This window comes from Rhinolophus sinicus, linkage group LG09, assembly GCF_036562045.2.
Source record: "Rhinolophus sinicus isolate RSC01 linkage group LG09, ASM3656204v1, whole genome shotgun sequence".
NCBI lineage: Eukaryota > Metazoa > Chordata > Mammalia > Chiroptera > Rhinolophidae > Rhinolophus > Rhinolophus sinicus.
In genome coordinates, this window is record NC_133758.1 from 51,467,816 (window position 1) to 51,480,878 (window position 13,063).

The 13,063-nt window shown below is 39.1% G+C and overlaps 1 protein-coding gene across 2 annotated transcripts in view; it reads left to right on the top strand.

The window, feature by feature from the left end:
- The first annotated feature begins 4,341 nt into the window (after positions 1 to 4,341).
- The window catches only part of VAPA (VAMP associated protein A), a 40,554-nt gene continuing 31,832 nt past the window's right edge, over positions 4,342 to 13,063 (top strand). Inside the window, exon 1 of one of the 2 annotated variants that reach the window (XM_019712596.2) lies at positions 4,342 to 4,989. In XM_019712596.2, coding sequence (XP_019568155.1) covers positions 4,911 to 4,989 — 79 coding nt within the window. In that variant the 5' untranslated portion in view covers positions 4,342 to 4,910. The remainder of the gene's footprint in view (positions 4,990 to 13,063) is intronic. The other variant, XM_019712597.2, reaches the window with a different exon arrangement.

Here is a 13,063-nt window from a genome sequence, read left to right on the forward strand (position 1 = left end):
CCCAAACAATTTTGGATACTTATACGCAGCCCTTCTTCTGTTGCTGGTATGGGGTGGGATCTAGCACTTGGTGAAGATGGGAGAGATGGACACCTTCATACATTCCTGATAGAAGTGTGAACTACAGCAACCCTTTGGATAAACAGTATGTAGTATGTATTGAAATAGGACATATCATTGATATAGTGCTTGCATCACTGGGAATCTCCCTGTGGAAATAAAAGCATTCTGTAATAAGGAAATGTGTATACGGATGTTTATTGCAATGCTATTAGTTGTGATAAAAGCCTAGAACAATTTGCACATTCATCAATAGGGAACAAATGGTACCATAGATGGGTATTTTCTGGATTCAGAATCTATTCTATGTATTCAGCTGTTAAAAGACTGAGTTAGATGCCAATTGACCTTGTCAGATATCCAGAATACACTGTTAGGTGAATAAAGCAATTGTAAAGTAATATGTTAGAATTCTTGTAAAAAAAAAAAAAAAAAGCCACCAAACCAAACTAGCTATGTTTTTATAAGTATGGATAAAGTTGGGGAGTGATACACAATCCAGGCAGTTAGCACTAATTACCCTCCGTGGAGTGGACATTGGAGGTATAGGAGGAAACTTTATTCATTTGCTTTTGGATTGTGCCACTTGTTACAATAAGGACATATTGCTTTTACAGCATAAAAGATTAATTGAGAAAACACATATTATTCAAATTATTTTTCATATACAAAGATGCTTAATCTTATAGTTTCAACTGTTTTAAGTTGTCATGCAAAGAAAAGTCCCAGGGTAAGTCTTTTTTCTAATTCTTCTTTTTCCAGACTTGATTTGATCTGGTGCAGCTTCCATCGGCCTTCTCTTGGAACCTATATTTCTCACAGAAGTTTGACATGTATGCTACAATAAGCCCCACCAACATATCCACATTTATACAAGCAGTGCATCCCTGTAATACTTGTTGACCTTATGCATATTTCTGTTGGTTATCACTCTCAAGCATATCTATCTGTTTTAGAAAGAGCTCTTTGTGTGCAGTGATTCTGTTTCATTCATATTTTACCTGCAGCATCATGTTACTCTGTCAAGTGAAAGGTTTCTAGTCCTCACCTTATAGTTAACAATTCAGCAGATTTTTACACCATTGACCTTCTTGATCCATTCTTGGCTTCCATGACACCTGACTCTCTGCAGCACTCTAAAATCCGAAGCAGGAAGCAACACAATAAAGGGAATTAAGTGCTAATAAAATTTTGGGGATGGGTGGAGGAGCAGCCTCTAGATGAAGGATAACTCCCAGAGCAAGAATAAACTGCCCCATCAGGGCAGCTGCTGCCTCTGAGGCTGCCCCTCTTACCTTTGACCCAGGGATCAAGAAGCTGGACTCAGGAAGGAACTACTGCTTCTGCTGACCCTGCAACAATTAACTGTGTCTTGACATCCAGGAAGCTAGTACATGGGCACTGGAATGCTAGGCAAAAAGCCTCAAGTCTCTGCTCTTGCTTCAGCAGAAAAATAGCCAGAAGGTGCAAAAAGCTGGCCTCCATCTCAGTTCTAACTTTCCACTATCACGTGAGTGTACCTCACTAGTTGAACTTATTTCAAGAACAGAATCCTAGCTGCAAATGGGCATTCATGTTTGTCTCTCCTGCCTGAATATAAGCCTGTAAGGGCAGAGACCATGTCTATTGGCTCATCACTATATAACCTACCACTGTGCCCAGCACACAGCAATAATTTAACATTTAACATTAATAAGGAAACAGTCCTGGAATCCACACTATTCTAAGCTCTTCATGTGTAATAACTCATTTAATTCTCATAACAAACCTCAGATATAGGTATTATCATTCTCGCCAATTTACCAATGTAGAACAGGTACAAAGACTTCAAGTTGCTAAGACCACATAGAGAAGAACAGTACTTGAACCCACCAGTTCAGATCCAAAGCCTGTACTCTTATTCAATACACTTCACTGCTTTAATATTTATTGAAAACATGTCCATTTAAATGTTTACTGAATTGAATTATGCAGAAAATTGATCATAAACATATTCATAATTATATAACTCCTCTATAGTAAAGCTTAACATGTTTAACTATGGAGAAGATGGTATACATTGTTAATACCATTTGTTAATACTGGAAACTGGTGGTTCTTTTTTTTTTTTAATCCTTGCCAAACCCATGAGATAATCTGTCCAAAGGTGAATATTACTAGTGATTCAAGTAGGTCGAAGTAATATTCAAGGTCTTCACACCTCCTATACTCAGGAAAGCTTGAGAGCTAGAGAAATACGTTTGGATATATTTTGCTAATATCTCAGGAGAGCTGCATTAATTGATGTAAAAAGAGTAATGAACATTAGGCTACATATCTTTCCATTCCTAGCTTATGTGTTAAACCATAGATAGGTCAATTACATTTTAAATGGTTGCTTTAATCACTCTTGGTTGTCATTTTATTGTGACTGGGAAGAGCAAAAATGTACAGAATGAAAAATTGGGTAACTTTCTCTCTATAGTTTAACTCTATTACTGACGTGAGATGCTCTCACCTGTGTTTTCCTTTTCATATTTAACAATAAATTAATACTTGTTAACTGTTATAAAGTTGTTTTGAGTAGTGTATGATGATGTTTGTAAAGTTCTTTGAACTGTTTGAGAAAGGTATTGATAAATATCCAAGCACAAACCACTGAAATAGATTACCGTATATTTAAATTCCTATAGATTTTAAGACTATACTATATGATTTTTGAAGCAATATCGAGAAGAGAAAAACAGTTGATTCCAAAGGTGATGACTTAAATAGGCAGAGGTTTCTTAATGATACAGACTGGGAAACTGGAATACATCCAATTCTGGCTTCCTATTGAACTCATGGTGAATGCCCAGCCATTGTCCCATAGGGGAGTGACTGGGAACTTCCTCAGCATGTTATACCTTCTAATTGGTTGTTTGCACACTGGGGATTCATATGCTTTCTGGTAAGAGAAGTGTCATTCTTGCTGTGGAGGAACCACTTCAGCCAAGGCTAACTTGGCAATTGATAAGACATCTTAGGCAAGCAAAAAATTGGAGTTTGTGTCAGTTTTAGGGCTGTCAGTTGGTAACCAAATTATGTGGAACACTATCCTGTGGCATGAATGTCAACCTCAACTTTTTTTTTTTTTAACTCTAAGCCCCCCCCCCCCCTTTGGTAAACATACAATTTTTGTATTCTCCTTTAAGGGTAATTGACATTTAAAATAAATTTTGTTAATAAATAGAAATCAAAGGAAAGGTAAATTTAGAATATGCTTTTCAAACTACTTAAGCACTCCTATCTTCTGAGATTTTTCATGACTGAAGATACATTCCTCTTGTGTAGCACAATCTTCTGTGAATGCTAGGCTATGTAGTCCAGAGAGCTATTCCCAGATGGGCTCTGATACGTGGAGTGCACCTGAAAACTTGGACTTTGTGCCTACGCCTCCACTACTGTTCCATTTGTCTCATTTATTTTCTAGACTACCTAGGCTGCCCTTTCATGGTAGTAACATCAATATGCCTTTTGTTTCGCGGTGCTTCCTAGGAATTTAAACTCAAGTAGGTTTATTTATAGCACATTTATTTGTTTCATTTAATGATTTTATCCCCATTACCTTGGCAATCGGTTAAAGATTTATCAGCAACTTTGCTACTGAGATTTTTCTCATTTGGCTCAGTTTGCTACATGCCACCGTAAATGATGCAGATGGAATTCATTTCCTGTATGTGAACGTGACAATTGTTTTGGTTTGGGTCTGTCATTAATCAAAACTGATGAATAGACTACAGCAACTGAACGCTGTAGATTTTGACTTTATTTTTAGCTTTATACGTGTGCCTTGTCAGATTTCCCCAACGACGCGTTTGCTTTTTAAATGAGGTTCGTTTCTTCATCTGCTTTTGCATCACTGGAGTATTCAGGAAGCAGAAGAGATTGGATTGGAATACGACACAGAATTTACCTTTACTAATATAGGATCGGGTAGGATTAGAGAGAAACCCGACAAATCCCGGCATGTTTTCCACAGAGAATATTTTTATTTCTAACCAGGGGACCTCAGGTCAGTCTCCAAAAGTTTTTCTTTTTCTTTTTAGCGCAGACGAGAGGCCATCGGAGAGCCAAAATGAGTGTCAGCACGCCCAAGCCCATTGGCCTCCGAGAGACCTTACTCTCCTTCCCGTCCACGAACAGTCACTACTACAATTCCCAGCAAGCATCGCGCAGTGCCGCAAAAGGAACAGGCCGTAGGCAGCGGCTCCGCCCTCCGCACAAAGCATGCTGGGAGTTGTGGTGAGTGAGTCTGACTACTCCTTCGTTCCGTTAGGTATTCCCGTTTGGGAGATGGTGATGCCTTACCACAGCGGGTTCTCCAGTTTTGTAATAGCAGCTAAGCGTGAACGAGGATTGTGCCCTCCTGCCTGGCAGTGCAAACCGCATTAGTTCCACGGAACTTAGTTCCGCCCCTCTCCACACCCGTTCCCTTGACAGCTGGGCTATGCTCCGGGCGCCGAGGAGGCCGGGAGTGCGCAGGCGCAACAGCCCGCGCCTCTTAGAGCAGGACTCGAGGGCGGGACGAGTGCTAGGGAGTCCTGGCTCCTGGGGCGCGCACGTAGGCACGCAGAACTGTCACGTGGGGTGCCGAGGATCGCAGTGCGCGTGGCCGCGACGGCTGGTGTGAGGTTGAGTCAGTTGTGAGATCCGAAGCTGCTGACCCAGCGGGAGGCCTACCGACCCGGAGACAGAACGGCAAGCGTCGGGGTGCGGGAGCTGTGCGCTGGCCCCATCACAGGGCTCGGGTGAGCCGGCGCCGCCGTCGTCCCCCACCTCCAGCCAGCAAACCGCCGCCGCGGGCGCGCCCCCGCTCTGCGCTGTCTCCGATGGCGTCCGCCTCTGGGGCCATGGCGAAGCACGAGCAGATCCTGGTCCTGGACCCGCCCACAGACCTCAAATTCAAAGGTAGGAAAAAGGCAGCCCCTGACTGGGGTGGGGCGGGCGGAGGGCTTGATTTGGGGCGGGCGGTGGGTGTGGAGGGAAGGTCGGAGGCCGGGGCCTTAGGTGAGCGTCCCCTCCCCCACGCCCCAGCACTCTCATTCTCCCGCGGCGCCTCGCTCCGGCCCTTTGCCTGCCTACTCCGCAGCCGGGCCCGTTCCTTCCCTCGGCCGCTCGCGCCTCGGTGCGCGCGCCAGCCCGGGCGAGGCGGAGGGGCCCGGCCCTGGCGCCGCCGCCGCCATCTTGCGGTCCCGCGGGGGCGCCTCTTGGTGCTGCCCGCGCTGCTGCCCGCGTCTGGCACTTGTCCTTAGTCCTGGAGGGCTGTCGGGCGTTGTCTAGGAGGGCGTGGGTGGGCGGTGACCTTAGAGCTTACGCTCTGGTCCGGTGGAAAGGGGGGGGGCTCTAGGGCTGGCGCAAGTGCCGCGGTCTCCCGCGCGGGCTGTCAGAGGCGGTGGGAGGCGAGGCGAGGCAAGGCAGTGGCGCGGCAGCCCCTGGACTCGGTTCCGAGAGAGAACCACTCCTCGGCCTCCGTTGCCTCAGTCCGCCTTCTGAGGAGGGGCTGGGTGGAGCCCGCCCTCGGCCTACGCCGAGGGTTTTGCTCCCTGCCTTTTTGCCCAGTTTATAAGTCGGCTGTCAGGTATATCGAGCGCTAGGGAGGCGGAGAAGCCCATGAAGTCTTCTGGTTATGACTTACCGGGTTGTATTGGCAGAGACCCAAGCGCGTGCGGGCAGGAAAACTCTGCGTCAGTCCGAGAATTGATAGTAAGTTAATAGTAGACGTCTTCCTGGTCCTCTGATAGGACATTTCAGCTTACCTTCCGCGTAGAGCAAACCTAGTATTTGCTCTTGTTTAGTCCTTTCATTTAGGTTTTTTTTTTTTTTGCTGCGGAATCTTAAGTGTTTGAGACTTTTGCCTTGACAAAGTGTTTGTGACTTTTGCCTTTACATTTGTGGTTTTTCAACAAACGCCTGATAAGGGTGATAACGTGTCACTCAGCACAATTATATTTTTCATAAGAAAAGTGAATAGTTCTAGGAATTTTAAAATAGTGTATTCTGGCATTATGTTAGAGTAATATTATATAATTCCTTTATTTTGCAAGCTTTTTAGTGCATTTGCAAGTATCTTTGAATGGAAATGTGAGCGAGCTGCTTGTTAGGTAAGGATTGGTTTTAAGACAACTATGAAATACCTTGACGGGCACTAAGTGCATTTAACGTTTCAAGTTGGTGCGTGTGGCATGATTATACATAGTTTTAACTGAAAGGAAAAAAAAAAGCCTGTGGGTAATCATGAAATTACCTAATTCAAATAGTCGTTATTTTAGATAGGAGGAATTTAGTGTAAACTTTTATGGTGTGTATTCTTTCCAGAATTTAAGTATTTTGCTTTTACTTTTTGACAGGCTGAGTTTATAGAGGAAATTTCCTTTATTGGATAACCATGTGTGTTTTGCTGTTAGGGATTTAGAAGCCTTTTTAACTAGGCTTAGGCCAGGAAATAGCCAAAGTTTGAAGCTTTTTCCCTAGAGAAGTTGTAATGTTGCCATAGTAAGAGACTAATAATAGTAGAGAAGCAAGTTAACCAAAAGCATTACACAATGACTTATCCATATATTTTACTTATTTTATGTATTGAAGAATTATTAGCTATGAGTATAGAATAGACTGTTTAGTGCTGTGGATGAAAATAATTCACAAGGCCCATTTTTAAAAGTTTGGACATCAATGACTACCTTTTAAAATTCACTGAAAAAGTGTTTCATTGAAAAGTTTATAGGGACACATTCAGTTGGGTCATTTATTTAGCAAACACTTACTGAAAGCTTTGTGCTATCCCTGTATTAAGAGTATTTAAGCAATGAGTAATTCATTCAGCAGGTATCAGTTGAAGGAGACATCAAAGGCATACAGATGTTACTTCAGAGGCAAAACAAGTATGTGTGAGGAAAGAAGCCCCTTCCTCCCTGACCTCTCTTTCCTTAAGGAAGCATTCTAGGAAGAAGCTTGTTTTCAGTTGAGGAGCAGGGAAAGGGTTGGGCAAGGGAGTAGTGGTTTGCTCTACCACAGATGTGAGAGAATGTATGGCTTATACTTAGATACCCAGTGGTTTGCTGTGTGTTTCTGTTTACAGGTGGGGTCATGGGGAGGATTGGGAAAGAGGAGGGATAGGATGAATTAGGTGACACTTGGTGTTATTTGGTTTCTTCCTCCTTGATGTTATTCTTTTAGTCAAAAGTAAATACTTAGCTTTGACGGAATCGGCTCTGTATTCCAGTGTGCAGTTTAATAGTAAGTAAGGAGATTCATTTAAAATTAACAATCTCCTTATGCTTAGTTTGGTGATGATATAAAAACTCATTTAACAGACTTGCCCTAAATCACCTATAATTTTTAATTGAAGTAAAAGTCTGTCAAAGGATAGTTTGCAAAATGTCATCTTTTAGTAGGTTTATTTGAATTATTTTGACACTACATTTGACTGATAGGTTTCTCCAAGTGACTCATTCAATCATTCTGAGATTGGGTGAATTTTTCTGCTATATGCATAACATACTCATCATATGAATTATCAGCACTTTAGCACAATTGTGGAGAGGCAGATAATAATTTAATTCATTTTCTGCATATGTCAATATTGTATTAAAAATTTTGTTGTTTGTTTTATATAATTGTTAATATGTGTAAGTGCTTTTATAATGATGTAATGGATTCTAAAGTAGCTCTTTTGTTACATTAGTACAAAAAAAAATGACATAGGTATTTTCAAATTCTATTTAAACCCTGGCAGTAATTTGACCTAGAATTAAGATTTGAAATTTGTTATTACATGTGAGAGACTATTTTTTTGTCCGTAAAATTTCTTATTTTTTATTATATTACATTTTATTTTTCCTACTTATTTGTAGTTTTGGAGGAAAATTTGAAGAAGAAAGTCCAGAAAATACGAAAATAAATTGCAAATATATTCTTTCCCTTAATGATCAGAGAAAGAGGAAAATAGACCAAAACCCTTGTTTTGAAGGTGGCCCATAACAATAACAAATCAATAAAGAAAATTAAGCTCTCTTAGGGACCAAGGGACCTGTGATGTGTCCTTAGTTTTTAATTAACAGCACATCACTAAGAAGAAGCACAAGTGAAGATACAGAATACTTCTGCGCTTGGATATTTGGCATTATTTTAGGTGTTTGAGATGACCTTCTATTTCACAGTGGCTACAGCAAAACCTTGGAGTGGTTCTTCCCCCACCCTCCCCACCCCAAAGACATAGATATCATCTTATTATTCCATTCCTTAAAAGCTTTCAAATAACTAGATTGCCCACTGGATAGAAGTCTGATTTTTGATTTTTTTTTTTTTTTTTTTTTTTTTTAGTATGCCATGCAAGCCCTTCTATGATGTGCTATCTCCTCTTGTAACACCTGTTCCCTTGCACATAATCCATACTTTCTTCCCTGAGAAAGAAAAATCCTCAGATCCAAGCTTGTTATGCTATTTTTGCTGGTTAAGGTAAAAATCCTCATGATTCTTACTTAGACCATGTTCCATCAGCAATTTTCCCACTCATGTTTCAACCACTCGCTTCTTCCTTTAAACATATAAATACACCTAAGTCTTTCATTTCACAGGCAAACAAAATATTTCCTTGACTCCCAACTCCTTCTGGTACATGTCCTTTCCTGATCTTCATTTCCTTTGCAATCAGCTTGGAAAAATAGTCAGTGTTCACTGGCTCTCCTGCTCCTTAGCTCCGTAGCCACTACTACTGTCTCTGTCCTCACTACTTATTGATTGCTAACTGCACTGATCGTTTCCAATTTTTATCTCACTTGACCTTTCTTTGGTACTTGACATTATTGACACTTCCTTTTTTTTAAAAAAACTAATTCTTTTGACTTTTATGATACAGTTGTCTTCTGATTTTCTTCTTTGCTCCCTTTATTGTTTGATTTGTGGTCTTCTTTTTCTTAAATGATGGTGTTTCTGAGATTCAGATTTGGTTTCAATTTTATTTCTGTGAACTTTCCTTGTTCAGTCTCATTGTTTTGAGGGCTTCTCTTTCTCTTCCTTACTCTCTCTGCACATGTTACACACCCAAATCTGTATTTTTAATTCAGTCAATTTTGGAATACATACTAATTACTTACTGACTATCTGAATTTAAATGTTATTCAGGAGTTTCAAACATACCAACTGGGTTTTTACTACCCACACCTACTCTTCTTCCCAAATTATTTTATTTTTTAGTGGCATCATCATTACTTACATCAGAAATACTCTGCACATCTAATAATTAAAATGTGTGTTTCTGCTTCTCAGAGATAACCCTTGAACCTGTCCCCTTTAATCTGTACTTTTAAATTTATTTGTTTTAATTCATTCAGTTATACAGTAAAGATTTGAGTTTCTGCTATAGTAATGTGTGGTGAATAAATGTTGGAAATATGATTTTAAGTAAAACAGTCTTTATTTTCATGAGGGAATTCTAGTGGAAGAGATAGACACTAACAAGATTATCAGCAGAAGAAAATGCAGCTATAAGAGAGATGTAGTGCTATGAGAATATAAAATAATGGATTTCAATCTGGTCAGGCAAGGCTGTCACAATTGGACTAAGATTTTCCAAGAATGGCTGGAAGTTATCTTGGTGAAGAAGAAAGGAAAATGCAGTAGGAGCAGCATATGTAAAGATCTTGAGGCAGGAGGGAAAATATGTAAAATATTTACATATTATTTAACATGTTAAATAACATTTCATGTTGTTTATAAGGCTGAAAGAGTCAATGTGACAGTAGTGGAAACAGCCAAGATGAGTGTGATGTTGCTTTAAGTAAGAAGTTCAGTTTTTATCCTAACCCACTGAAGGATTTTAAGTGGGGGGAATGGTATTGGTACAGGGAATGGAGTGACATCCCATTTGGTTTTTTTTGTATCTATCTATCTATCTATCTATCTATCTATCTATCTATCTATCTATCTATCTATCTATCTATCTATCTCTGGTAGCAATTGAAGTAATATTAGAGGGGAGATAGAGATGAATTAGGCAGTTGCTGTAGTCCAGGTAAGAGGTGACAACCTGGACCGAGGGAATGGTGTTGGAGATGATGTGAAGTTAAAGAGGGTCAAACCTATGAGACTTGGCAGTCTGTTAAATATGAGCACTGAGAATAGAGGTACCTTGGATATCTGAGATTTCTGGCTTACATAACTGGAGGAATGGTGGTGGTATGCACTCAGCTAAGAAACCTTGGGTGTCTGGATGAGGACCAAATACGTTCCTTTTATTTGGGGGTGTGGGGGAGAATGGTAGGAGGAAGAACATGATCTCATTATATATCTTAGATATGTTTAGGTCCTTTCAAGACATTAATGAAGAAGTGACTAGTAGGCATTTGGTTATAGGGATGTGGTTCTCAGAGAGAGGTTTGGGCTTTGGATGATTCATTTGCTTCAGATGATTATCTTTTATCTTTTCTCTGCTGGTCAACAGGCTAGTACCTCTTCAGTGCCCCTTTCTCTTCAGCCTGTTTTCCACACTGCTGCTAGAACTACCCTTTGAAAAATGCAACCCTGATATTGTTGCTCCCTTGGTTAAACAAAAAGAACCCACAGTATTTTCTCATTATGTACTTGAAAAAGTCCAAAATTTGCTGCCTACCTTTCCATTTCTTTCTTACCCGTAGCTTTGGTTATGTAAAACCTTTTTCTCAAATACTTGAAGCTGTTGCAAGATTGTACATGCTCTTTACAGAATATTGTTCTCCTTCATTTCTGTTAGACAGTCTCCAGTTTAAGAATCACTTCCTCTTGTGAAGGCTTTGATTCCCCCAATCTAAATTGGTCATTACCTTCTTCATGCCACTGTCGAAGTATGTGCTTCCCTGTGATAACAGTGCTTACCACATTATATAGTATTTATGCTTATTACATATTTTCCAGTACCAAACTGCGCTGTGAACTACGTGCCCATTTCTTTTATTTTTATATCAGTAGTAACAAGATCAGTCATGGGATGATTGCCCAGAAAACATCGATTGCATTAATAAGACTAAGATGATTTCTGCTGTAATTCCCATGATTTTAGTCTTGGATGTCTTTCAGTAGGGTTTTTCATCTGCCATTGCAGATAGGTGTGCTTTCAAAGTTTTGTAGTTCCAGGAAAGGGAGAGTAGGGTATTTTGTTAAGAGCTGACTAGCCATAGATAAATTGTTCATTCTTTGTGCTTCACCTTTTTCATTTTTGAGGTGAGAAGTAGGACTAGGTGATTTCTTGGGTGTTGTTCTGGTCCTAAAGGTTTGTGAATACATATGACAGTTGAGTCCAAAAAACATTTTTCTATGAAATGGAAAAACAAAGAATTGGGAAACCTTGATTAAGTTCTTCAAGGTTTGGTATTTCGTCATTGTTAGTGTTGATAATTTTGTGGGTTAACTGGACTAAGTTACCTTTTAAATTTCTTTTAAGATCTTTCTTAACCAGCCCATGCATAGATGGCCTGTGAAGATAGTCTAGTCTGTTAGCCAGCACCTTTTTATTTTCTCGGAGGCACTTTCTGAGCTCTCTTTTTGTTGTTGCTTTTGTATCTTGACTGACCCATTCAGTGAAATCTTGTCTTCCTTTCAGAGGTGATAGTAGTTAATATAGGATAGGATGAGTCTTGCTTTCCTTCAACCATAAAAAGTTGTTTTAAGAGAATGTTTACTAGTTTATTATAGTGTACAGACCACAAAATGTAATGTTATTTTGTGTAACTACTAAAGGAAAATCCTTGTTAAAAAAATGAAGTGTAAGAGGAGGCTATTATTTGCAAATGCTTGTTTACTGGGTTTATTTTAACTGAAATGTGATGCAAATTACTCGATAAAAAGTTTGAAACTTAGGAAAACTTGCATTCATACAAACATAATAATGAACCTCTATACACTTAAATTTAATAACTTCATATACTTAAGTTTAATATTAGCATTTTACCATATTTGCTTTTTTTATTTATTTGCTGCAGTATTTTAAAACAGATTCTGGATATCACAACATTTCAAGCCTAAATATTTGACCTTACATTTCTAATAAGTGAAAAAAGGGGCATTTAAAAGATATATAATCATGACACCATTATCATTTAATAAAACCAAAAATAGTCCTTTAATATCATCTAATATGTAATCTATTGAAATTTCCTCGATTGTACTCCTGGTTTTTAGTTGGTTTGTTCAACCTATTTATTGTATCCAAGTATTATTTACCTTAAACAGTGCCTCTCCCTACCTCTTTTTTTAATCATGCCATTTACTTGGTGAAAAGACCAGGTTGTTCTCCAGGAGAATGTCCCATATTCCTGATATTTCTGATATGTATTTCTTTTAAATTTGGAGTTAGATTTAAAGGGCTTGATTAGATTCAGTTTTCAATATTTTTTGGTAAAAATACTTCATAGGTGGAATTGTGACACATCAGGTGTAGATAATGTATGGTTGTCTCACTTTTAGTGATGTTTGGTGGTGACAGCCTTATCCCTCCATTGAGAAGTTGCAAAATATGAGCCCATTTATGGTAATATTTGCAACAAAAAAAGATTGGAAAGGAAATAATGTTCGCAATCAATAGCTCTACTTTAGGATTTAGGAGTGTCTTTTGTTTTTATATTTTAACTTTTCTGTATTTTCCAAGATTTCTACAAGGAACATTCAGTGCTTTTTTATAGTAAGAGAAAAAAATTACTTTGCTGTTAGACTTGATGCCTTTGGTTTCATTTGTTCTTCCTGTATCGCTTTATTCATTTGTCTTTCCTATATTACTTTATTCATTAGTAATTTACCTCTTTACACAGTCTAAAGTCTTTTTTTTTCAAATAATAAGGTAAGTTATATAGAGGTAACTAGAAAACAAGTCTAATGTTTGTAACTTTGTAGGAACAGTTCACAAATCAAGGCATGTAAAAACAAGCAGAAAAACATATTTATCGGAAAGTAAAGTAAATTAATTTATAACCATTCTGTAACAGTTCACAAATAACAACTGTACACGCATGTGTTA